The following is a 25,825-nucleotide window of genomic DNA, read 5'->3' on the forward strand; positions in this document are numbered from 1 at the left end:
AAGCTCTAAAACTCAGTGGACAGAGGGCTGTTTTGCAGTTCCTCACCAATGGACACAATGAGGTGACGTGTTACCCTCGACAAGACATGCAGAACAAGTTTTGAAGTCTTTATTTTTATACCTTCTTTTCAGGCTGCCTTGGGGATTGCTCACCTGATTGTTATGGCCATGGAGAAAGAAGGTTTATCGAAGGAGAACGCTGTAAAGAAGATCTGGTTGGTTGACTCGAAGGGGTTGATAGTTAAGGTAAGAAAGAGTCACTGTAAGTGCCTGTCCTAATGACCGTTCAGCAGGCTACTTAGTGTTCTCAGTGTCTCTTTAAAAAGCCGTTTTGAAAGATTAGCATTCATGGACATGGGAGTTCAGTCAGTAAAGTGCCGACTGTCCCCAAAACCTAAATTTCAAAGAGCCAAGCGCAGTGTCACAAGCTTGTAATCCCAGTGTGAGGAAGCACAGGCGGGTGGACCCCTGAGCTTGTTGACCAGCTAGTGTAACCTGCTGGGTAAGTTCTAGGTCAGTGAGAGAACCTGTCGGAAGCAAAGAAATGGTAGATGGCGGACAACGAACTGTGCCTGAAGTTGTCCTTTGACCTCCACATATACCCTTACATACATGTGCGGCTGCACACCCCGATAGTATGCACACGCACACACAGACACACACACGCTAATAAACACAATGATGGTGCCATTCAGGTGTACTGACTACCTCTAGATGAAGAAGAAAACCGTCTCAGGAATGGCTTCCACTGGGAGTGAATCCTCACAGCCCCGGATCCTTAGTCTGCTGGCATCAGCTTAGCTTTCCTCTGAAGCAGTTGGCTGCAGACACAGATGAGACACCTACACAGCACACTTTGGGAAGAGCTCTCTGTCACACACCGCAGATTAGGAAGGAAGGAGAGAGTGAGGGAGCTGCCCACATACCTGCTGTTTGCCACAGTTGTTGAAGTTGAAGGGATCATGAGGAGAAGGACTTAGTAGATGGGCTGTTGGAATGAGCCCCAGTTTTTCTTTTATGTGACAGAGGGCCTCCTTTGTGCGGTCATGTGAAAACCTAGTGGTGACAGGCTGCGGTATGACTTATGGCACCTGCTGTGTCACTTACTCTTCATTAAACTACTATAAAATACACACAAATCCCCTTTTACGTGAAGACTGACGGGTGATACGCTGTGTTTTCTGCAGCACAGCGAGGAAATGACCTGAAATTGACTTTCAGGAAAGTCATCCTCCAGGTATCCGGAGCTTTTGAAAGTTGATATTGTTGAACCGATTGTTCCCATTCTTGAAAATCCGTCCTAAAATTAGTATGCTTATATTGTTGTAGGTGTGAGGATATTATTAAGACAATATTTGCAATAGTGATGTTTCATCATACGTTAACTGTAATGGTGATCTGTTATACTTCCAAAACGTATTAGTCAAATAGATTACAGAACAGCTACAATGTGACATGTATGTTTAAAACAAATGATTCAGCATATCAGATTAAAAAGAAAATGAATGTTTTTATAGTGCTTGATTTAAATATATGATATCCACAAGATACAGAAGACAAATATCATCTGTATTTAACTTTACAAGGTTATTACTACAGTTGTTATAATGCTGGAGTCCGAGCCCAGGGCTTTGCACATCCTAGGCAAATGCTAGACCTCTGAACTATATCCCTTGCTCCTAAAGCTTACTTTGTTGGTAGGATTTTTAGTCCAGGTTCTTAGCAATTGTAATTCATAAAAGCTAGGGAAAAATGTTTATAATAGTCATACATTGACAAATTTTGCCTTATAGGAGGAGAAGGTATATGTAAAGCTATCAGCTTAAAGGTGTTGAATGTAACTTTCTTTTTGGAGATAGGATTTTTCTCTGTATCCCCAGATAACCCGAACCTCACTCTGTAGATCAGGCTGGTCTCAAACTCACAGAGATCTGCCTGCCCTGTTTCCCAAGTGCTGGGATTAAAGCTGTGCACCACCACTGTCTGGCAACCGGCAAGTGTAGCCTTCTTGACTTAAAGATTTGTTGCTTTCAAGAATCAGAATGACTGTAAACAACATATACTGTGGTCACATCACATGCATTGTAGTTCACTGCCTGAAATTTCCCACTGTCCAGGCATTGTTCTAGATTCTAGTAAGTTTGCAGTAAGGCACTTGATTTCAGGATGCTCACAGCATAAAGGGAAAATCAAGTTAGCGGCTGCAGAACAGTGGGAAGATGCTGTTACAGAGTGCTGTCATGGCGCCATCATGCATAGGGAGACACGGAGAAGAGGGAAGGAAGACCGAGGCACCACGAAGCATGGGCATTTCTGAGGCTTGGTTGAAAAGAGTTCTGAGTTACTGTAGAGTCTCCACAGAGATCTGAAATTCATCCCAGTAAATGAAACTAAGAGGAAGCATGGTGACAGTCATGGAGAGGCCTGACAGAGGTCTTCACACGTGTGACTGGTCCACACCTGACAGCAGTCTGCTGCGTGGTGACAGTCATGGAGAATCCTGACAGAGGTCTTCACACGTGTGACTGGTCCACACCTGACAGCAGTCTGCTGCGTGGTGACAGTCATGGAGGGTCCTGACAGAGGTCTTCACACGTGTGACTGGCCCACACCTGACAGCAGTCTGCTGCGTGGTGACAGTCATGGAGAATCCTGACAGAGGTCTTCACACATGTGACTGGTCCACACCTGACAGCAGTCTGCTGCGTGGTGACAGTCATGGAGAATCCTGACAGAGGTCTTCACACGTGTAACTGGTCCACATCTGACAGCAGTCTGCTGCGTGAACGGGGGAGAACTGTCGGTGGAGGACTGGGCAGCTGCTAAAGAGTAAGTTCTGTGAAACTGGGTATAGAGTGGAAAGGAAGCGCATGAAGGAGACATGACGCATGAGTCCTGAGAGGGTGAGCAGAAAGGCGGCCTTCTCAGTCCTGACTGCATTGTGCAGGACGGCTTGAAAGAAGGTACAGGGAGAAAGAGAAACAAGGCTCAAAGCTCTTGCAATAATTTAGAAAAATTAACAGAGGGTTGAGTAAGAGAAACTCAATCCTATAGATGTTTAAAGGAAAGACTGGCATACCGAGGGCTTAGGAAAGATGAAGGAGGGAGAAGGTGGAGGGAGGACTCTAGTTGGACTCCCAAGACTTCTAGGTATAGGGAGAATTAAGAAAAGGTAATTGGAGGGGAAAACAGTGAGAGGAAGTGACACAAAGCACGCGCGGGATGCCTGTGGAGTCTGCAGTGGAAATGCCCCTTCAGCGGTTGGAGAAGAGAGGAATGCAGGGACCATTTACACACATGCTAGATGCCACAAAGAACAGCAAGTCCCAGGAATGTATGACATTCAAGAACCCGCATAGTGGGAATCCATGACTTTAGTTTCCTGTGACATTTTAGTGTGAAAGCCACACAAGTATCATAACTGTCAGCATAGTTTTAACATAGGTCTGTGGAGCTGAGGCTCTAGGGTCCATGGATTGCAGTACTCAGAATGACTGCAGTTGATGGCTACACCCAACTGGCAACTTTTACTTATGTTCTTTACCTGCCAAAATTAAAAGGTGCATATATTGTACTTGCTAAGATGAAATTGCTGTGGGATGATGCTCTTGTACCCTGTAAAGACTTGTCACTCATATTGGTTTAATAAACACTGAAGGATACACAGAGCAACCAGACTATAGACTAAAGTTTTCTGTCCTGCCCAGTCCTGCAGCTGTTCAGTCCCAACAAAACACACAGAGGTCTGCATTAATTATAAACGGTTTGGCGTATTAGCTCAGGTTTATTATTAATTATCTCTTACAATTAAGTTAACCCATAATTCTTGTCTATGTTAGCCACGTGGCTCGGTACCTTTTATCAGTGAGGCATTCTTATCTTGCTTCCTTTGTGTCTGAAAGCAACTGCAGACTGAGCCTTTCCTCTTCCCAGAATTCTCCTAGTCTGGTTGCCCCACCTGTACTTCCTGCCTGGCTACTGGACCAATAAGCATTTTATTAAACCAATACAAGTGAAAAATCCTATATTTAGACTAGGAGAATTCTGGGAAGAAGAGAAGCAGAAACACAATTGCCAGCCAGAAGCAGGGGAAGCAAGATGAGAATGCTTCACTAAAAAAAGGTACCAAGCCACATGGCTAAATATAGATAAGAATTATAGGTTAATTTAAGTTAAAAGAACTAGTTAGTAGTAAGCCTGAATAATAGGCCAAACAGTTGAGAATATAAGCCTCTGTGTGTTTCTTTGGGACTGAATGGCTACAGGACCCAGTGAAGCAGAAACTTCCATCTACATGAAATTATGTTTTAAAAGACCTTTGTACACTTAATAGCCTGTACACTGTTTAATATAAAAGAGACACACTAAGATTCAATTAATCAATGCTTCATGCCATTAAATAGCTCAAAATCTTGTACTGATTTTTGTTGGGAAACTAATAAATTGTAGACAAGCTAGAAAATTAGCTTAGTCTTGCTTTCAAATTTACTCAACTATTTTGTGTGCTGGTTTTCATCTTTAGTTTAGTCCTTACACATCTCCTGAGAGTCAATAATAACTTTATTAGCTTATAGTGGGCTTGCTCATAATGTATTAAAAGAATCATAAAATTTAAAATAGAACATTTTCTTGGTGTTACTCCTTCACACTTTAAAGACTTACAAACCCTCACAGCTAAAAAGGCATGGCAACTGTCTTTGAGAGTTAACATAATTAGACTTAGTTTTTATTGTAGCATGCTTTCTATTTATATTTTTAATGTCATGGCTGTAACCCTTCCTACCACTTGCCTATGGCCATATGTGCAATAGGAGTTTGTGCTATAGATTGTCAGTAATATAATGTGATATAATATAATAATATAATACATTAGACTAGTATAGTTGGCATCAATTATGTGATCACTGATGGTACCTTACTATAGTATTATATAGCAAGAAATAATCGGTGTCAATTTAGTCACTTAAGGTGAGTACTTGCTAAAAATACATATAAAATTCTTCTCACATGAAAACGACAGAGAGCAATGGGAGGGACAGGATTGTCAGCCGAGGAGTCTCACAGTGACGCCTGCCGAGTATGGTCAGACAGGACAGGAAGCCACAGCACAGACAGGGCCATACTCAGCCTCTTGTTTCAGTGGCTTTCACTAATAAGTCAACACACGCTTAGAGAGAGCCCTGCATGAACATACATCCATGTAGCAGAAGACTGGATCTGGAGGTGATTTTGACTTCAGTTTTATTTTCTTCTGTTCTAAGTAATTGACTTCACTGTGTTTTTCCAGTTTACAGTAGAAAGAGATCGTGAACAAAGGTATGCTGTGTGCAGTAATCATAGCTAGGATGAAAGACAGGAGATCCCTCCCACCAAATGCTCACATGTGACAGCATATGCAGAAAAAGAAAAAATGCCCATATATTGTATGTGTGTATGTATGTTTGTATGTATGTATGTGTACACACACACACACACACAGTGCTTAGCTCTCTAGACTAATTCCTTGCTAGGAAGTGCCACCTTTCTTAATCAATTGTCTTATTTCAACCTTGTTTGTGTGTCATTAATCCAGTTCCTTGGAAGGAGAACCTATTTGGGCCCCAGACTCTACTCTCTCTGCCTAAAGCAAAGGGGGAAAAAAGGAAAAAAAAAAAAGACGGTTTCCATATACAGATGAAGTGACTAGCATAGGAGTATGTCCAAATCAGCTTTTTTTTTCATGTTGAGGTGGGGATGAGCCACAACTTGAGAAAAATAAAAGTGGAAGTTTACGGCAACAGCTGCAGCATCAGCAGATACAGACAAGGCTGCCCCATTCCGGTCATTTCTTGTTAGGCATGGAAAATATTTAGCAGGCGATTTTTTTTTTTTTGTCTCTTGGTTCTTCTTGTGTCCTGTAGAGCCCTTCAGCAATGCTAATATTACTGTTCCGTGATTCCTGGCTGTCTTTCAGTGTTCAGTCAGCATTTGTAAGTCACACCAGGAAAAAAAAATCTATGGGGACTGGGCTGTAGGAGATTTATGCTTCTTACTAGTTGGGGTGTATCCTGCCAAGTTTGGGCTTCATGGCCAAGACCTGCCAGTGGTTACTGTGATTAATAAAGCAAGCTGTCTGCAATAAAACACACGTCTTTCCATTTTCATGGAGATAAGTGACAAACTTTCTGAGAACTATTTACCGGAGGAGATTGGAGATGCTTGGTACAGTGTTTATGACTTTTTTTGATTTACTTCATATTCTAGGGAATTTAGAGGGTCTGAGTACATACATGTTTTTCATTAATCTTGGGCTGTTCTCACAGCAATAGTATCAGAAATCTGTGATTATAGAGCTGTGTGTTCGTGTCTCCGTGTTGGATATCCTGAAACACATGCCTTTGAAAAGCCTGCCTGTAGGGTTGTGATGCATCGTTTAGAACAGTGATTCCTGAAACCAGCTAGTCATTTCTCATCACCCAGGGGGAGCTGAGGCAGGACAGAAGAGTGGGGGAATCTTGGGGACAGAAGGGATGGGCGCCTCTCTCCCAGGCATCCAGCTGAAGCCTCTCCCAGTGGAGAAGCAGGAATGCAAGCGCAGTGAACTGCATTGCCTGTCCCGACTGTAGACTAGCTTTCTAGAAGTCTTGCAGGAAACCAGAAACCCTTTTTATAGGAAAAACACATATACCAAACTTTGTATTCAACCCAAGCATCTGCCATTTTTCCATATCAGATTATCATTCTGTCCAAGGCAACTGGAACCACTCCAGAATCTCATTATCAAAGGAGAGAGAAGATGAAAAATGAGATTTGCCTAAAGGGTGTAAATGCTTAGCGTGAATACAATTGTGATTCGACCTTAAGGAGCCCATACTTACCTACACCTGGGCATCTGATTTCTCTCGCAGAAGCTCACATCATGCTCTCAGGTGTGGCTTTCTTTCCAGGTTCCTCTCTTTCTCCAATCATGTTTAAACTCGTAAAATATCTTTAATAACATCTCCAACTGTGGGCCAGGGAGATGATGGCTCAGCAGATAAGGCCACTTGCAGGACAATCCCCAGAATCTGTGTTAACAGTAGGAAGAGAATACCAATTCTCACAAGTTGTTCTGTGACTTCCACACGTGTGCTATAGTAGTATAGCTAGCACACAATTATCCACCACACTAATAATAATAATAGTAATAAATACCTTGACAATCAAATCTTCAATTTTGCTTCAGAATTGGCTGCCGAGAGTGACAGTGAGGAACTGTCTCTGCTCCCTTTCCTCTCTTAAAGTCTTTTTGAAAGATACACATAAGGCCTCACTCCAGGTCTAAGTTAGCATTGAATTAGCCCTGGAAGCCGAGCTGAGGAGTCGCTTTTTCTTTAGGTTACTGTTGTTCTCTCAGCTTTGGAAAGCTCAAATCCAGTTCATCTGTTTGGCCGTTGTCAGCAATCCAGCCAACTTATTGGTGGAGAAAGCAAGAAGCGAGAGTATTATAGGACTCTCAAGTCCTTCAGTGGGTGCAGGGACGACCGATGGATCCCCAGCCCCGGCTCTGCCTTTCTTCTGAGATGAAGGGTCTTCTGTATCAAACAGAGCTTTTCTTCATTTTCCGAAATATCATAAAAACCTTCAAAAGTGCCATGAATTTACCGTTTGTCAAAATGCATCTTGCCCTCTTTTAATGTCCCTAGATAATGAATTGTCACAAACTGTTAACATACTGACTGCAGTTTACAGAGGTGAGAGCAACAGTCAGAAATACAGTTAGATGTTTATTTTGTCATCCTGGATAATCTAGGACATTGCACTGCATTAAGAAGATATGGGTTACATTAGATTTATGTCATTTTCAGATTATGATTATGATATTCCTAGCTTCTTTTTTCAGGTTTCTGGTTATATTTAGTATAACTCCACTCCTCTTTTATGTGTTGCTTCTAGCAGTAATGCAAATTATATTAGTTCAAATATGGTTATCTAAGCTGCTGACAAAAATCACCCCTAAGAATTTATATTACTTTTATTTTTATATATGCATGGTTATTTTTGATTTGTGATCAAAAGAAAGGGCTTTATTCCTATTTTTCATGGTTCATAGGCAAATTTATCTAAACCTATATACCTGCAGCAGTTTGCATGTTTTTGCTCTGGCACTGCCTGTGAGTGCTTGTGCTGTCGTCTGGCTCCGACAAGAGAGCCTGAGCAGCATCCTCCACTGTCTTCAGTGCTGGCTCCTTTCCTTCTGACAGAGGATAGTGTGGGTCTGAGGCAAAGGATGGATAGTCACCTGAGTGTTCAGATAGAGATCCTCGTCTTTGTAGGGAATAAACATTGGCCCAGGAGAACAGTTTAAAATCACAAGGTTCCTAGCTTAGAAAGGACAAGATGTTACGACTGCTATGTGTTCTCACGTACATAAGCTGTCATGTGTCCTCATGTACATAAGCTGTCATGTGTTCTCATGTACAAAAATTATTTAAGGTTGTGGTACAATATGGAACAACAGCAAAAACAAAAAAAAATAATGACAAGGAATTTGAGAATGAAGAATTATATAAAGTAACATAGTAGATTTACATTATTGAATATCTTTATATATATATAAATTGTGTCGACACCCTTCTGTTCTTGACACCAGGATATGGCTGTGTAGCCCAGGCTGGCCTCCTACTCCTGCCTTACTCTCCAGCATGCTGAATGGTAGGCATGCTCCCTTAAGCTCAGCTAGACACTTTCCTGGCTGTGGATGTCTGATTAGTGACTCTCCTGGAAGATAAGCACTTGTCAGGACAGAGTCTCCTGGTTGTTGTCATCAGGTATCCAAATGAAGAAACTCATCTTTAGATTAAACTGTGCACCAAGAGAACCCTAGGCGTGGTGGCAGAGATGGCAGGGGGATTATCTGACAGTGTGGACCTTAAATAACTAAATATGTAATAAGTCAATACATATGTAAAATTGACATCCAGACACTCTACTGAAGATTTTAGCATTTCCATTTTTCAGGTGGAAAGTAATTTGAAAATGCTGACGGGCAGACAGTACAATGTTCAGTGTTCTCTGAGTGATAAGTCAGCATCCTTCACAACTATGCTCTGTTGTGATAGCTAGAGCTCATTGGAATCACTTTCCTCTATTGGAGAAGGTAGTGCAGTTAGACAGGTTCCTTTAACTGTTGTGTGAGCTGGAAGAGCAAATCCCTGACATGTAGCTCCCCTGAGCTTTGGGGACCAGTTGTCATGATGCAGCGTTGCCTTAGGAAAGGCTGCTGTCTTCACTGCCACTGCCAGCAGTCAGGTTCGCCCACAGACAGGAGAGCTGGCCCATATAGTGGTTCTACCTGTTACTCAGCACCCGACTGCTGCTTGTCTCCCAGACTAAAGCATGCCATGTCCACCTCAGCCAGATGACCGCAACCACATGTTTCCAGAAGAGCCATGTGACTGCCCCTTCATTATCCTCATTCCTCATCCTGTTTGAGTTTGTAGTGAGGGCACATCATTTAGTGACTGTTGTGTTTAATGCAGAAACTCTGGACAGATGATGAGAGCTGAGGTGGGTACAGCTTTAGTGTTTGGCCTTGAACCCAGAGGAGGTCACGCTGAAGCAGTGCGGAGTCCTGCAATGCTTGTCTCCTAGGGCCTCAGAAGCATAGGCTGCGTCCTTGCTTTTACGACCGCAGCTGAGTGTGTGCATTTCTCGGGAGTAGTGAGCCAGAACTGTCTTATGTTCTGTTGGGAATGTTTGCAGCTCAAAGTTACTGATCCCAGGAAATACGCATTTCCAAACCGGCATTTTATTTGGTATCTCTACTGGAAATTTCACTGTGTAAGACTCAAACTAACCATGAATTTTAGTTCAGACTGCTTCCAAAAATTGTTCAAAAATAGTTTAGGTAATAAAAACTGTAACTGTCAATTGATTCCATGTTTTTCCATGACGAGAGTTTCTTTTTTCTTTCTAATAAGGCAGGATGATATTTGCCAGCTACCGATACAGAAACCGAGGGGGCAGAGAGATTGCAAAGGCATTCATTTTATTAAACCATTTCAAGGCGAGGAGCCATCAGCTCCTAAAGTCACTAAGACTAGTGTTAGGCTAACAAAGGCAGCATTAAAGACGCTCTGCTGCTGTGGCCCAGTAAGGTGCTCTCAGTAGTCACGTCCTGACGACACACAGCCATGGTCTCTTCTCATTCATCTTTGCGTCAAAGTGGACAGCGCTGTTGATGTTTGCCCAGTGGCTCTAAGCTTTCTTCAGGTTGAGTCCACATCTGCCCCATACTGCTCTGTGGCAGACTACAAGCAATGGCACTGGTACAAGGGGATAGGTGGAGAGATATATCAGTTCTTAAGACTGATGCAGGAATTGTCATTCTAGCCCATATTTTAGTGACCAGGGCGAGGCATATGTTCCTGTTCAGAAACACAGGCAAGGAAGAAACAGAAACCCCCAACTTGATGGATCCAGTTAGGACCTTTCAACGTTCAGATGCAGGATGGCACTTACACGGTCATCCAATTCCCAATGTCTGGTGTGTGATGTTGCATTTGTTACAAGGTAGAGTTTGTGCTCAGATTCTGAGCATATTTAATGCAGGCCAGGATAAGCTCTGCTGTTCCATGGTTAGGTGTAATAACTGCATTTTTAAACTGGGGGTGGGGGTCGTTGAGCGGCACCCCATGGTGAGCATGTTGAGCTGTAAGCATCTGTGTGGTCTGCTTTTGTGGATGGACCTGCAGAGCTACTTAGCAGAGAACACAGACCCAGGAAGGTAGGACAGAGTTGGGAACAATTGGGTTTATTACATCTCTAACTCATTCGAGGGAAATTCTTTGATATGACAAGTGCCTATTTTTTCCTGTTGATGATGAAAACCTTGTGAGGCTCTCTCACTCTCTATACCAGTGCTGCCTAACGTTTGCGATGGAACTGTGAAAACAGAACAAAATTCCCTCTCACCATGTTAGCAGAAGTAAGCATAAGCGCACTCAGCAAGATTGCCCCCAGGACCTCCGGTCACATAGGACTGTAAAATCGCCAGTATTGTAGTCTTTATGTTATTAGAAAGTGGTTAAAAATCTTGCTGTGAACACAAAAGAAACTAATCTCTGTGTGTGTGCTTTCTATTAATCAGTTTAAAATTCACTTATGGGGGCTGGAGGTATAACTCGACAGGGTTGCTAAAATTATCTCATTTTATTGTAAAGAAAGAGGCAGTCTGTTCATGAAGAGGAATAAAGATTTGAAATCATTTGACAGTTATAATTCTTAGTATCTAAAACGTGTGAAGCCTTGGACCCAATCTCTACTACCAAAGAAGTTTCTGTCAACTGAGTTCTTTCAGATTTAGGATTAATCACAAAACACAAGCGAACAATTAGGTGGTTCCTGATTACAGTAGAATTTAGAACAATTTTTCAGGTAAACATGACTAATAAGATTCTGGATTGCTGTTGCTAGTAGTAGGTGTGAAATGGAAGCTTCAGTGAATGAAGGAGCTTATTTTCATGGTGTCTTAGACATAGAGCGTGTTGATACATTTAGCAGGGAGGATGGGGAAAACTTGTTGGAATACAGCAATGACCAATGGTGTGCTCTCTTCTGGGAAGCCACCCAATCCAATGTCACATTTATAATGAAAAGCAGCGGTACACAAATAACAATTTGTAGCAGACTAGGAGAAAATGTTCCAAAATTATAAAGAGCTGGAGATGGGCTCCTTTCCTCTTTACAGAAGTTTTTTTGTTTTTAGGTTTTTGTTTTTTTTTTTAATCAGCGTTGGTAAGGATTCAAGTGCTTCCCATATTCCCATCATTTCTTTAACCCCCAGTGACCTGGTGAGAAGCCAGTTCCTGCTTTACTCGTTTACAGAGAAGGAAGCAGATATAAAAGGGGTTCATATGTTTTAAATTTTCTAGTATTCTGTATATTGCTTTTAAAAGCAAATAAATCTGAGCTGGAGAGATGACTCAGTGGGTAAAGTGGTTGTCACACCATCATGAGGACCTGAGTTCAAATCCCCAAAACCCACATAAAGTACATGGCAATAATTCCAGCAACTCATCTAATATGGCAAGTGGAAACAGGAGGTTTCCTGGGAGTTGCAGCTCTGCTCTCTGGTTTATGAAGTACATGGCAGTGGACAGGGACTCTGGGACAAAGTAGAAGGAAAGACTGGAAGCTAAACTTGTGTCTGACCTCCCATGCACTCTGTGCCTGAACTCATACGTGACCACACACACACTTTAAAACAAGGGGATTGCACCAGCTTCAGGCCTGACGGTTAGCATTCAGTCTGGCATCCAGCATTTGGAGAGCCTCTCCTCCAGGGCAGTCCTGTGATGTACTGGAAAGGCAGTCCCAGACAATGCCTGTCCTAAGTTGTGGTCACTTCAAGTCTCTGAACCTGTGACTTCATGTGTAAAATAACAGTGATTATGCTTGTTTTGCCTACTGCTGTGTCACCGTTGTCTGGAACACTGTCTGCCATGTAAATATTTGTTGAAAGGACAAGTGAAGTAATACAGTGACCTTTAGAGAGGGGCTTCCAGCGTAGATGCTACGTGTCGGACACAGGGTGGTGAGCGCACTTTGCTCACTGCTGAGTGTGGAATAGGCACTGCGCCTTTAGAGCACACTTTTGCACGACTTCCACTTCTCATTTGCTTTCTTAGGGACGTGCTTCTCTCACAGAAGAGAAAGAGGTGTTTGCCCATGAACATGAAGAAATGAAGAGTCTAGAAGCCATTGTTCAAAAGATAAAACCAACTGCCCTAATAGGTAAATGCTTTTTTCTTCCTTTTCCTTTAATTTGGCCTATTTAGCATTATTTTGCTTTTTAAAAATTCTAACCTTTGGAATCCAGAAAGAAAATACACTTAAGTAGCGGGGCCTTCATAGGCACTGAGATGTAGTTCAGTCTGCCTTCCTAGTATCCCTGATTTGGGCTGAGGTGTGTGGCCTTTGTGCTGTGTCGTCTGCTAACATCTGCCACAGTCGGCCCTTTTCCAGGCAGACAGCCCTTCCTGAATATTGTGAAAACCTCCCTCCCCTCCAGAGCACTGGTCTGTGCCATGAGATGGTTTTTAGCACTCATCAGTGTGAAGGGGTGTTGAATGAAGAAAGAAAGGAAAGGCCAGCTGACATCTAGTGGGTAGAGGTCAGTGAAGTTGTTAAAACGTCCTGTGGTGCACAGGGTAGCCTGGCCGTGAGGAAACACGCCCACAGTGTACTAGTTATACCATGAGGACCACGCCCACAGTGTACTAGTTATACCGTGAGGAACCACGCCCACAGTGTACTAGTTATACCATGAGGACCACGCCCACAGTGTACTAGTTATGCCATGAGGAACCACGCCCACAGTGTACTAGTTATGCCGTGAGGAACCACGCCCACAGTGTACTAGTTATACCATGAGGAACCACGTCCACAGTGTACTAGTTATGCCGTGAGGAACCACGCCCACAGTGTACTAGTTATGCTGTGAGGAACCACGCCCACAGTGTACTAGTTATGCCGTGAGGAACCACGCTCACAGTGTACTAGTTATACCATGAGGAACCACGCCCACAGTGTACTAGTTATGCCGTGAGGAACCACGCCCACAGTGTACTAGTTATACCATGAGGAACCACGTCCACAGTGTACTAGTTATGCCGTGAGGAACCACGCCCACAGTGTACTAGTTATGCTGTGAGGAACCACGTCCACAGTGTACTAGTTATGCCGTGAGGAACCACGCCCACAGTGTACTAGTTATACCATGAGGAACCACGCCCACAGTGTACTAGTTATGCTGTGAGGAACCACGTCCACAGTGTACTTGTTATGCCGTGAGGAACCACGCCCACAGTGTACTAGTTATACCATGAGGAACCACGCCCACAGTGTACTAGTTATGCCGTGAGGAACCACGCCCACAGTGTACTAGTTATGCCGTGAGGAACCATGTCCGCGGTATATCAGTCATGCCGAGATCCAGGAGCTCTTCAGGACTTCTCAGGAGACTTCCTCTCCTGTCATTCCTCCTCAGGGACTCAGGCACGGTGTGTGCACAGTGCAGTGTGTAGTGGGCATCTGGGCAGGTGATGTACACCTGCCCTCCCATCCCAGCTTTGGGAAGTGGAGACAGGAGGCCAGGACAGGAGCACACCTGTGCTATATGAGACCTGCTTTAATGGTCCATAGAAGACATGGTTAACGTGTTCAAATTTTGTGCTTAAAATCTTGAAGTTATTTCAGTTTGTTTATATTCCCATGTATGCGTGTCTTTTTTCAATCATAGTCTATTCTTAGAATGTGTTTGCAATAGCTGTCCATGTAGATTGTCCAGAATCACAAAGAACTTTCGATGTGTCTTACGCAGTGCATCCTTTCAGCTTCCTGCGTTTCACCTTCCTTATGTTAGCTGCTCTATTCTGCTTCCAGCGAGTGTTGATTTCACAATGGGATAAGATGATTAACATTGCCTATAAAGACACAATACCATAGTCTACTCAAGATTGCTTAGAGAGAATATTGGATTTAATGCATTAGTGGTAAGTCTGTTGTCAGGCCTGTGATTTATGAGGGCACTTGTTGAGTTAACCCTGAAGAGATTGGCCTTGAGCAATGTTTTCCATCCCTAGACTTCAGTGTACATTCTACAGCTTGTTTAGGGCCTGGTAGAAAGGAGCTGCTATATCTCATTGTTTGGGGACCTGATCCTCTTGATGAACTGACCAGTGACAGTCCTATTCCCCTGTTTCTTCCTTCTTTTTAGGAGTTGCTGCAATTGGTGGTGCTTTCACAGAACAAATTCTCAAAGATATGGCTGCCTTCAACGAACGACCCATCATTTTTGCTTTGAGTAATCCAACGAGCAAAGCAGAGTGTTCTGCAGAGCAGTGCTACAGAGCGACCAAGGTGGGTCATCGTGTGTTGGTTAGTTACAGGAAGCCTAGGAAGCCCACGGCGTTGGTCACGTGCTCTTGACATCATACTTAGTCCCTCAAAACTGAAAGATGCATGAACAGACCCAAGGCGTGAGTGACTGCCTCCTCTTCCTCAGTGTGGAGTCACTCTGCACATCTTCAATAAATAACTTTGTATGTTTTAGTGGTAACTTTCCTTGAGTGACTTAGAAAGTAAGACTTAAATATAAAACATGAAAGGGAAAGAACGTAGTCTTGGATGGTTCTGGAGCTGTCTTCTTTAACTAGCTGTTCTCAAGCACCGAAGCATACAAAATGAAACCACAGTTTAGTTTATGCTTAGCTAAATTTCGGGTTTGGGATTTTGATGCCATGGGTGGAGATCTGGGCAGCTATGCTGATACCCAGCCAGGCTGTCATAGAATCCTCGGTGCTCAATAGTTTGCTGTTTTAAAAATAAAAAGTTAATTTTATACTGTGCTTGTACTGACATATATTTGACTGATAGGTTGGCAAAAAGCCTTTAGCGCTCCTCAAATACTTGAGAATATCATTATAAATGAAGTTAGTTTTATGCATCTAAATCCTTTATTTATATAAAATAGTGTAGAGAGGGTGAACATAGCACAAAGTTGTGATGCTGTGCAGAAGCCAGAGCTCGAAGGCTCTTCCTGTATGGAATGTGCCGAGTGCTCATCACAGGAGCAAGTCATGTTTTGACAAGGGGCTATTCCAAGGTTTCTCTCTCTTAGCTAGGACGGCAGCAATATTCTAAGTAATTTTAACCTTTATCTCATGTACAGGTTGAGTTTTCTTTACATTCTTCAGTAGCTTTAAATCCTCAAGGGATGCAAACCCAGCCTTTGGAGCAGACTGTAGTGTCGTACCTTGCACACAGGAGGCCCACGATAAGCAAGTGTGTAGTTAATTATTTTGTCTCTATGCAGCTCAGCAGTTCTTGTTAGCATAGGGGCTTCTGCCATACAGATACATACTGGTAGATCAGTTTTATAGTTGTGTAGTAAACTTTCAGTGTGTCAGAAATAGATCTCAACTTTTTCTTGAGATCTTGCCGAATGCACTGTAAAACATTGAAAATTACCGTGAGACTGAACAGTAGGTAAGTCTAACCTAACACACCACTTCCAATTTCTAGGAACCTGTAGTTAGAAGCCTCTCTAATGTGGCCGCTGGGCCTGTGGTTGGACCACTGCAGAGAACAGAGCGGTAGCCTTAGGGAATCCTGTGCTATGCCCACTCCTGGACAGATGGATACAGCGCACAGTGGCAAGCATCCCTCCTGACCCGCGGGCAGCACCGACACCCGTTAGACTGCCTGTGGGTGGCTGTTCTCTTCGTCATTGGTGCTCTCTGTCTGTCTGTGTTGCAGGGGCGTGCGATCTTTGCCAGTGGCAGCCCTTTCGACCCAGTCACTCTTCCAGACGGACAGACTCTCTTCCCTGGCCAAGGCAACAATTCCTACGTGTTCCCTGGAGTTGCTCTTGGGGTTGTGGCCTGTGGGCTGAGACACATCACGGACAATGTCTTCCTCACCACTGCCGAGGTACTGGGAGGAGCTGGCGCGTACCCAGCTCCGTGCTTTTGTTTAGTGTCATGGGTGTCTGTCAAGTGTGAAGAACTCCTTGTAAAGAACTAGGAGTGAGTAGCAGGTCCATATGAGCCATAGTGAGTCAGGTTTCGTTTCACAGAAGGAGCCTTTAGGTAGTGATAAGCTTTTATGAGATCAGTGAAACAAAAGTATTTTCTTCCCCAAATGGTGATAAGTAACATTTCTCCACTGTGAGCCTTCCTAAAGAATGACCTTTGGAAGTCTGACATAATATAGTAGAAGTGGCTGTCAGCAATGTTTCAGTGCAGAAAGTAGAAGCCACACTAGTATTTAAGCAGAAATGAAATTAAAATGGGGCATTGCATGTTTATATGATCACTAAAGGGGCTGCTGAGATGCTCCCGTGGGTAAAGATGCTTGCCACCAGTACTGGAAACCTGATTTAGTCAGTGTTCAGGACTGACATAGTGGGAGAAAAGTATCTCCTGCAGCTTGGACTTCCACATGGGTGCCGTGGCATGCAGGTACCCCCCCCCCCGTCGTAAATAAGTAAAGCTGTAATGAGACTGTTTTAGGGAACTACCATAGGAGATGCTGGTTCTTCCCTAGGATTTCAGGAAAGGCCCCTCTCAGAACCCAGGAAATCGTGTACAGTGAGAGCCGGTTTTACCCAGCTGCGGGCTAACAAGTTAGCCGTGGTTGCATAGACACTGGCAGAGACAGGGAGCTTCCACTCAGAGATGAAGAGCTTTGTTTTCCCTGCTGCAAAGATCCTGTGACCGCTCCCTTTGCATCCTGAGCCTCTGCAGGATGGTGACAGCGGGTGGCCATGAGTGAGAAACTTGTCGATTTCTCTCAACAAATTAAATGCTGTATGACATAATAGCTGAACTGAGCCGGATGAAACCTGATTGGTCTAAAGCATGTATCCTGCAAGCATGCAGTTCTTTGCACTGTGAGGAGGAACCCTCAGAACGGGGGCAGATTCCAGTCACTAGCGGGATCAAAGGGCACAGCCTGGCTAGCACCTGCCTCCCTCTGCGGGCTAGATGCCTGGATGCTGTAGCTTTCCTCAGGCATTCCTTCGCAGGGCCAAAAGTTCAACAGCTGGTGTGTCTGTTTTTTAACTCAAAAATATTGTTAAATTCAAATAGATATCTAATTATTAAGAGCATTTTAAGGTTTTTACATAAAGGAAAATATAACCTTTTCTTTTAGGACAAAACAGATGAACTTGAGTCTCTTTAGCCTGTTTTGTTCCTGTAGCTCTAGCGCCCTCTAGTGACAATGTCAAGTAAATACTTTTTATTTCTCATTCATTAATAGTGCTGCACTAAAGGCTAAGGCTTTAACCCCAAGTGGATCTCCGTGAGTTCAAGGAGAGTCTGGTCTGCATACCAAGCTTCAGCCAGCCAGAGTGATATGGCGACACCCTGAGCCAAATATTCTTTTTTCTTTTTGGAGTGAAATAAAAGTAATTGGGTGTGGTGGGTCACTTGGGAAGCCTAGGTGTAGGATTTCAAGCTTTAGAATAGTCTTGGCTGTGGAGAGCTCCAGGTCAGCCTGCACTGCACAGGGAACACCAAATCCAGAGAAAGGAAGAGAAAGCAGCACTGTACTCAGCTGAGCTCTCCTCACTGTGAGTTTTCTCTCAGCTGCGTCTTGGCCTCCAGTTAGCTCATATTTTATACGACACTCTCTCCCCTGCTTGTTTTCCTTGTCTCTTCATCTCCCTTCTAATTAAGACCCTGTGTGTGTGTGTGTGTCTGTCTGTCTGTCTGTGTTCATCCACATATATGCAATTTAGGGTGTTTTCCACTTTGCTTTCCACCTAGTATTTGAAGACAGGTCTCTCACTGAACCCGGGACTTGCTGGTTTGGGTGGGCTGGCTGACCAGCAAGGTCCACCCATCTGCCTCCCGAGCACTGGGGTCCTTAGTATAAGCTGCAGCTCCGTGCCGCCCCTCCCTGCTGAGGGCTGAGGTCCGCCTCAGGCTGTCGTGCTCTAGGGGCTCTTCTGGACTCAGCCATCTCCCAGCCCCTGGGCAGTTACTATTGAAACGCTGACACTGACTTTTCTTCCTGTTTGGTCTTTGTTCTTGAGAACCACTTTAACTAAAGAGGTCGCTCTCTTTAAAGCCATTCTCCAGATACCAGGAACAGCTAGTGCAGTGCTAACATGGAGTAGAAGCCGTACATGCACACTGTTGAGTCCAGCAACACCAGACACAGTGTAACAACAGGAAGAACAGATCCGGTGCTGTGGATGCCCATTGCCAGAGGGCCTAGAGAAGGCTGTCTGGATGGTCTGGTCCAGCTAACCAGCGAACTGAAGTAACAGATGAACTTGCTTTATTTGACAAGCCCAGGCTTATCACTTTTAGTATTATAGCAAAAACAAACACAAAACAAAACCAAAACATAAAAAAAAAAACATTGGTTTGAAGGTTCTGGAGACATGGCTTGGTGGGTAAGAGGACTGGCCACTTTCCCGGAGGACCTGGGTTCAATTCTCAGCCTACATTGATGTGGGATTCCCCTCTGTAGGCTGTGAATATGCTTTATTACCATTGGTTAGTAATTGGGCCTATAGCAGTGCAGAATAGAGTAAGGCTGGAATTCCAAGTAGATAGAGGAGGAAAGAAGGTGGAGTCAGGGAGATTTCCATGTAAGCATTGAAGGAGACAGACGCTATAGAATCTTGCCAGTAAACCACGAGCCTCGTGGTAAAATATAAAATAATAGAAATGGGCTAATTTAAGATGTAAGAGCTAGCTAAAAATACTCTTAAGCTATTGGCCAAACAGTATTGCAATTAATATAGCTTCTGTGTGATTATTTCGGGTCTGGGGAGCTGGAAAACTGACGAGCATCCTCCACCTACACCACATGGTGCCTCACAGGCATCTGTAAGTCCAGTTCTAGGGAGTTTGACATCTTTTGTCTTCCAAGGGCACCAGGCATGGGCACATGCAGTGCTTAGACATGCTTGCAGACAAAACAACTCATATGTAAAATATAAAATAATAAAAATTTAAATGCTAGTTTGGTTACATATGAAACTGGAAGTCTCATAGATTGGATCAGATCTGAAAGGTTATTTCTGGATTCCTAAAATTTTGTCTTTTGTTGTATGTGTGAGTAGTGTGTGTGGATGTACTTAGGCAGGTGTGAGTGCGTGTGTGTGTGCGCAGGTGTGTGAAGGCCAGAGACTTTGAGTCCAGAACTTACTAGTTGGCTAGACTGGCTGGCCAGGGCGCTAGGGACAGAGGTGTGTGGGTGGGCGTGATCCTCTTGTCTCTGCTTCTAGTGCTAGGTTACAGGCATGTGCCACGGCAGGGGGCGGGGTGTGTGTGTGCAGGTGCTGGGACTGAGCTCTGACTCTCATGACTGTGCAGCAAACATTTTACTTCCCAAATCATCTTTCCAGTCTCTGTTCCTGAATCTTCTTTTTAATTATAAAGAGATTTTTAACTTTCCTGGTGCTGGTAACCAACAATGCAGCTCAATTCAGTCTCCACAGCCTGTGTAGTGTGCAGCAATACATCAGAGTTGTGTTTGCACTAGCATGCATTTGACTTGGTGTGTGGGTAGGAACCCTTTGCTCTCTTCAGATATTTGAAAATTCTACTGTAACACAACAGGGCTAAGTTCTCTCTGAGACTTTGGTCTTGGACATGGATGTAAACGACACAGAGTTGCATCACTGTACACAAACAGGGCCTGACAGTTCTGCTTTGTGCAGAGTGTGTTTGTCTCAGAGGGAATGAACCACTCCATTGTTTCTGTCTCCTGTTTGGGGTAGTTCTTGTGTCCTTAGTGATTTAGTGATTTAGAGTCTTTAAAAAAAATTTTTTTCATTTTCTGTGTTCAGTGTTTTCCTTGCTGTATGTAAGTACACTGTGTGTGGCCTTATGCTCATGGACTAGAGGATCCATGGACCTGGAGTCGTAGACAGTTGTGAGTTTCCATGTGGGGGTTAGGGATTGAACCCTGGTCCTCCAAAAGACCAGCTGGAGCTCTCAGTCTCTGGGACATCGCTGTAGTGCCAAGGCAGGTTTTCCTTTCCCCTTTCCTTTCCTTTCCTTTCCTTTCCTTTCCTTTCCTTTCCTTTCCTTTCCTTTCCTTTCCTTTCCTTTCCTTTCCTTTCCTTTCCTTTCCTTTCCTTTCCTTTCCTTTCCATCTGTCTTGTTTGTTTTTGATTTGTTTGTCATTGCTGTTGTTTTTGAGGCAGGCTCTCAGTGTAACTGACTGGCCTGTAACTCACTATGCAGACCAGGCTAGTTTCCTAGCTTCACACTCACAGGATTGTCTGCCTCTGACTCCTGAATGCTGGGTAAACGTGTGCACCAGCACACCCAGCTAGGTTCTAATCCCGTTTGTAGGTTGGGAGTTCCCTGACATTCCTCACTAGGCCTTACATCCGTACATGAGGAAAAGCACACAACCCATGAGCTGTCCTGCCTGAGCTCTGCAAAGGAGTGGCTGTCAGTGTGAGTGACTGGTTCCTCCCCCTGCTTTGTTTTGTGGGAAATGGCACAGCCACTCGGGTGGTAGGACATTTAATGCCTCTGGCTAAAGTTTGGGACGGGGTCACCATCTCTGGGGCAAAGGGAAACTTGGGTTTACTACCATGTCACAAAAGCAAGAAATTAATTAGTTAAATGAATCTATTATATTATCAGAGTTAATATTTTCTAAGTCTGGGTGTCTTAGTCATTGTTCTCTTGCTGTGACCAGATACCATGACCATGGCCAAGGCAACTCTTCTAAGAGACAGCATTCAGTTGGGAGCTTGTTTATGGTGTCAGAGGGTTAGTCCATTGTCATCATGGTGGGGAGCTCGATGGTGCTGAAAAGTAGCTGAGAGCTCCATCTGCTCTGTAGATAGGCAGGCTGGGGAACTGGGCATAGTGGCATGGGCTTTTGAAATCTCAAAGCCCAGTCCCAGTGACACAGCCCCTCCAAAATGTTCACACTTCCTAATCTCCCAAAGAGTTCTTTAGCAGGGGGTCGATCATGTAACTATTTGAGCCTATGGGGGTCATCCTTATTCAAACCACCATGCCAGGTTATCATTTTTTATAAAATTAAATTGCGCTAATCCAGTACTAGTTGTACCGTTGATTACTGCTTCCCCCACTTTGGCTTTGCCTGGTTGCTCCTGGTGAGAAGTTCTCAGCCACCCACAGTGCCCGTGTATTCCATTTCTCTTTTCTGTGCACCCCCAGGCTCAGGGCAGGTTGTCTCAGCGTCTACTCCACATATCTGGGATCTCCATGCTGTCTGCAGCGCCTGCCCTGTGTGTGTGTGACTCCCAGTTTCTGCTCAGCCCCTTAGTCAGGCCTCCTGGCCTCACCAGTGAGCCTTCTGTCACCTCGGTGATTAGCTCACGTTTCTCCTGCAGCCCAGGCTGTCTCCTCTAGTATCTCCTTTTGTTCTGCACGTTACCTGACTGCCCTGGAGACTTCTGTAGGTGGAGCCAAGCTTGTGCTTGTTGGTGGTGCTGTAGGTGCTTGTTGGTGGTGCTGTAGGTGGAGCCAAGCAAGTCCTGTTGGTGTGCTGTCTTTGAAATAACTGCCTGGGGCAAAGGCAGGAGTATCACCATGAGGTCAAGATCAACTTGGTCTACCTCTCTAGTTGCAGACCAGCCAGAGCTTCATAGTGAGGCCCCATCTCAAAAAGAGCGACAGCTCGTTCACTTGGGATTATAGGATGAAGGTTTTCTGATCCCAGAGCCATGACACAGGGCTTAAGACACATCCAAATTTGTCTCTGATTCCTGTCCGTCCCCCCATTATAATAGTAATCTGGATAAGTAATAAAAAGTAAAATTAAAGAATATTTAAGATTCTAACAGAGCTGGGGTGTAGCTCAGTGGTAGAGTACTTGCCTAGTGTCTACCAAGCCCCAGGTTTAATGCAGAGAGAGAGACAGAGAAAGAGAGAGAGAGAGAGAGAGAGAGAGAGAGAGAGAGAGAGAGAGAGAGAGAAACTGACTATTTGTTGCCAGTGAAGGTTTTCTGTCTCAACTCTGCCCCAGCATTTCTGCTCAAGGCCCGGCTACGAGCTGATCTAGACTGACCTGTGCAGTGACTTAATTGTCACTCTGTCTGGAGCTAGGGAGTGGCTTAGGGAGAGAACTGGGGAGGTTGGCTACGTAAGGTGATAACCAAGGGTCTGGGTAAAAGTTAAGTCCCTTCGCAGGGTATAACTGAGCAAGCTCTCTTAGCTCCTGCGTGAATCCTGAGTGACGAGCGGCACTGGGTCTGCCCTGGCCAGCTGCCCTCGTCTTCATCCGTTCCTCTAGGAAATATCCAGTACATTATGGTTTACTGTGAAGGACTGAACCAACAGGGAACCTGGATTCTCCTCTGTTTCGCTCTTGGCGTAGCTTTTCTGTTGATAGAGGGGCATATTAGGCAGCCACTTCATGTGATAGTTTTCGCACATGGACATTCCCTTAGTTATCTGTATATTTACCACGAGTCCTGTGATGTCTAATCATTTTTACTGCTTTTCTCTTTTAAAGGTCATATCTCAGCAGGTGTCAGATAAACACCTGGAAGAGGGCCGGCTCTACCCCCCTCTGAGTACAATTCGAGATGTCTCATTGAAAATTGCAGTGAAGGTAAAAACCACGTAGCCTTGTTTTTCCTCCCTAGATATGTGTTGTTGCTATTTTACATGCCTGCTCGCATGTGCGCTCATTTTATAGGACTCAAGGGAATGAGGCCTGGTGAGGAGAGCGCTGGGGAAGCTGCATGTCATCCTCAGAGATGGCTGGAAACATGGGGCTGGTTGTAGATTTGCCCTCCATTTTCCTCCTGTGACTTACATTTCATTCCAGCTGGTCAGGCTTCTCCGGTTTGCCTTACTGTAGCTCTGAATAGTGGTTTATAGTTCCACAGACTCACTGGAGTGACATTTACACCTGCAACCTCCTGCCACGTCCCTGTTTAGGACTTAGAACAGCGGTTCTCAACCTCCCTCATGCCGTTACACTTTAATACAGTTCCTCAGGTTGTGGTGACCCCGACCACATGATTTTTTACTGTTAGGAATCGTGGTGAAAATATCAGTGTTTTCCCACGGTATTCTTTCAAACTGCGAAGGATCGCAACCCACGTGTTGAGAACCACGGACTTAGAGCATGCTGAAAGACAGTGTCAGGGGACATAGTCCTGACGATAAAATAATTCAAACTCTGAATCAAAAGGGAACTCAAGGGGGCTTCACTGGGATTTGAGGAAAAGACATCTGGGCGGGCAAGCTGGGGTCTTAGTAGGAGGCGGTGCTGGATGAGAGAGGAAACCATACCTTGTAATCTAGGGGTCAAGAAAGCAGGCAGACCTTTAATCTCAGCACTGGGGAGGCAGAGACAGGCAGATCTCTGTGAATTCAAGGCCAGCCTGGTCTACAGAGCAAGTTTCAGGACAGCGAAAGATACGCAGAGGAAAAAAAAAAGCAGGCAAGTTCAGCAGAGGGCATTAGTGATCAATTACATGTGTGTGTACTAGTGGAGGTGCGGGGAGAGTGCAGTGTCAGGGCCAGAGGAACAGGTTCTGTTTTCTCATCCAGAGCTGAGAGAGGAGGCAGCCTAGCAGTGTTCTGTCAGTAGCTGCAGCCAGGAAGAGGCTCCTGGGGTGAGCAGTGACCCCTTGCTTCAATAAGGGGTCCTGACCCTCCCATCTTCTAGCATGTCTGCGTTCAGCTGTGCTGTGTTTCTTCCCACCTTCTGGCTTCATCCTGTTCTTTGTTCTTTAAGAGTTACTGTTTGGGCCATCTTGTAATTCTCCACAAATCCATCATGCTGGCCTCACCATGGAGAGGCAACGGAGGCAGGGTGGCTGTGCACTGGGATCTCAACACTCTGTTCTCTAGAAGGAAACAGCCTCAGGCTGGGTTCACCGTAGTCTGAAAGGCAGCATCCATCCCTGCCTTTCTTAGTAATCCTTCTCTGACAGGAGTGACATACACAGAAGACACACACTGCTGGAGTGTGATTACACACTCTTGCTGTTGGCCGATAGCTTATTTAACCCAAACACTAGTTTTTATATGTATATGAGTGAGTGTGTCCATTTTAAATTCTGTCAGACTTTTGATAGTAGGAACTGAAATGTTTTATTTTCATTAAAGCTATATAATCCTTTTTTGTTGCTGTTTTTTGAGACAAAGTTTTTCTGTAACCATGTAACCCTAGCTGTCTTGGACCTCACTTTGTAGACCAGGTTGGCCTCCAACTCAAGAGATCCAACTGTCTCTGCCTTCTGAGTGCTGGATTAAAGGTGCGCATCACCAAAACAAACAAACAAATAAATAGATGGAAAAATTTATTGTTTTGGAGTTTGGGAATAGAGCAAGTCTTGAAATCTCAAAGCCTGCCCAGTGCCACATCTCCTCTAACAACGCCATTCTTTTAAGCCTCCCCAAACAGTTGTAAAAACTTGGGACTAAGTGTTTAAACATATGAGCAGCCTATGGGGACCATTCTCCTTCAAATGACCACACATGGTTTTTCAAATTGTAAGGAGATGCTTTTGATATTTTTCCTCTTCCTTACCTGGATCATAGGAGGTGGAGCTTAAAGCTGAGCGTTAAGGTTGGGTCCATCCCCAATGACCTCCAAACCTGCTAATGTCTTATTAGCTGCCTAACACGGGAAAAACAGTGAGAACAAAGAACTCAAAAGCAGCTGTGGGGACAGATGAGCAGCAGCAGGACTTGGCCAGGAACCGAAGTTAAAATACAGCTTTTAGGATGGCCCTAATCCACTTCACTTCTGTTCTTAAAAGAAAAAAATTGGACAGCAAAAAACACCATATATGAGCATATACAGAGAGGACTCCAAGGACGCAGCAGGAAAGCAGCCACCAAGTCAAGGGCACAGACCTGAGAAGCCAAACTTACTGGCATCTTGACCTGGGGTGTACAGCCTCCACAGACTATAGACAGGTGATAGATAAACAGACAGACAGACAGACAGACAGACAGATGATAGATAGATGGATAGATAGTTTTTTTTTAATTTTCTGTTTAAGCCACCCAGAATGTGGCACTTGGTTGTGTCAACTATGGCAAACTAGTACAACCACATCACTAAGGCAATCCCACTCATCTGTGCTAGAGAAAATTTCGCTGCCTTTCTGAAGTACTCCTGGTGAAGGTACCAGCCTAGAAGTTTATATGTGGGCCAACACAAACTTGATCCCTAACAGTTTGTTTAAACTGGATATGGTTGGCATTTTCAACCTCTGGCCACTAGGGGTCAGTAGCACCTGCACAGTTTCAACTGTGCAGTCAAAAACAAGCAAGTCAAAAGGTAGCTGGACTTTGTTAGGTCTTCTTGCATACCTAACTTC

At 44.4% G+C, this 25,825-nt stretch overlaps 1 protein-coding gene across 2 annotated transcripts in view; it reads left to right on the forward strand.

The window, feature by feature from the left end:
• The window catches only part of Me1 (malic enzyme 1), a 116,223-nt gene that overhangs the window by 87,919 nt on the left and 2,479 nt on the right, over nucleotides 1-25,825 (forward strand). For both annotated transcript variants that reach the window (XM_075965072.1, XM_075965071.1), the window contains exons 9-13: nucleotides 133-246; nucleotides 12,651-12,756; nucleotides 14,741-14,883; nucleotides 16,282-16,455; nucleotides 22,993-23,091. In XM_075965072.1, coding sequence (XP_075821187.1) covers nucleotides 133-246; nucleotides 12,651-12,756; nucleotides 14,741-14,883; nucleotides 16,282-16,455; nucleotides 22,993-23,091 — 636 coding nt within the window. The remainder of the gene's footprint in view (nucleotides 1-132; nucleotides 247-12,650; nucleotides 12,757-14,740; nucleotides 14,884-16,281; nucleotides 16,456-22,992; nucleotides 23,092-25,825) is intronic.

This window comes from Microtus pennsylvanicus, chromosome 3 (assembly GCF_037038515.1).
Source record: "Microtus pennsylvanicus isolate mMicPen1 chromosome 3, mMicPen1.hap1, whole genome shotgun sequence".
NCBI lineage: Eukaryota > Metazoa > Chordata > Mammalia > Rodentia > Cricetidae > Microtus > Microtus pennsylvanicus.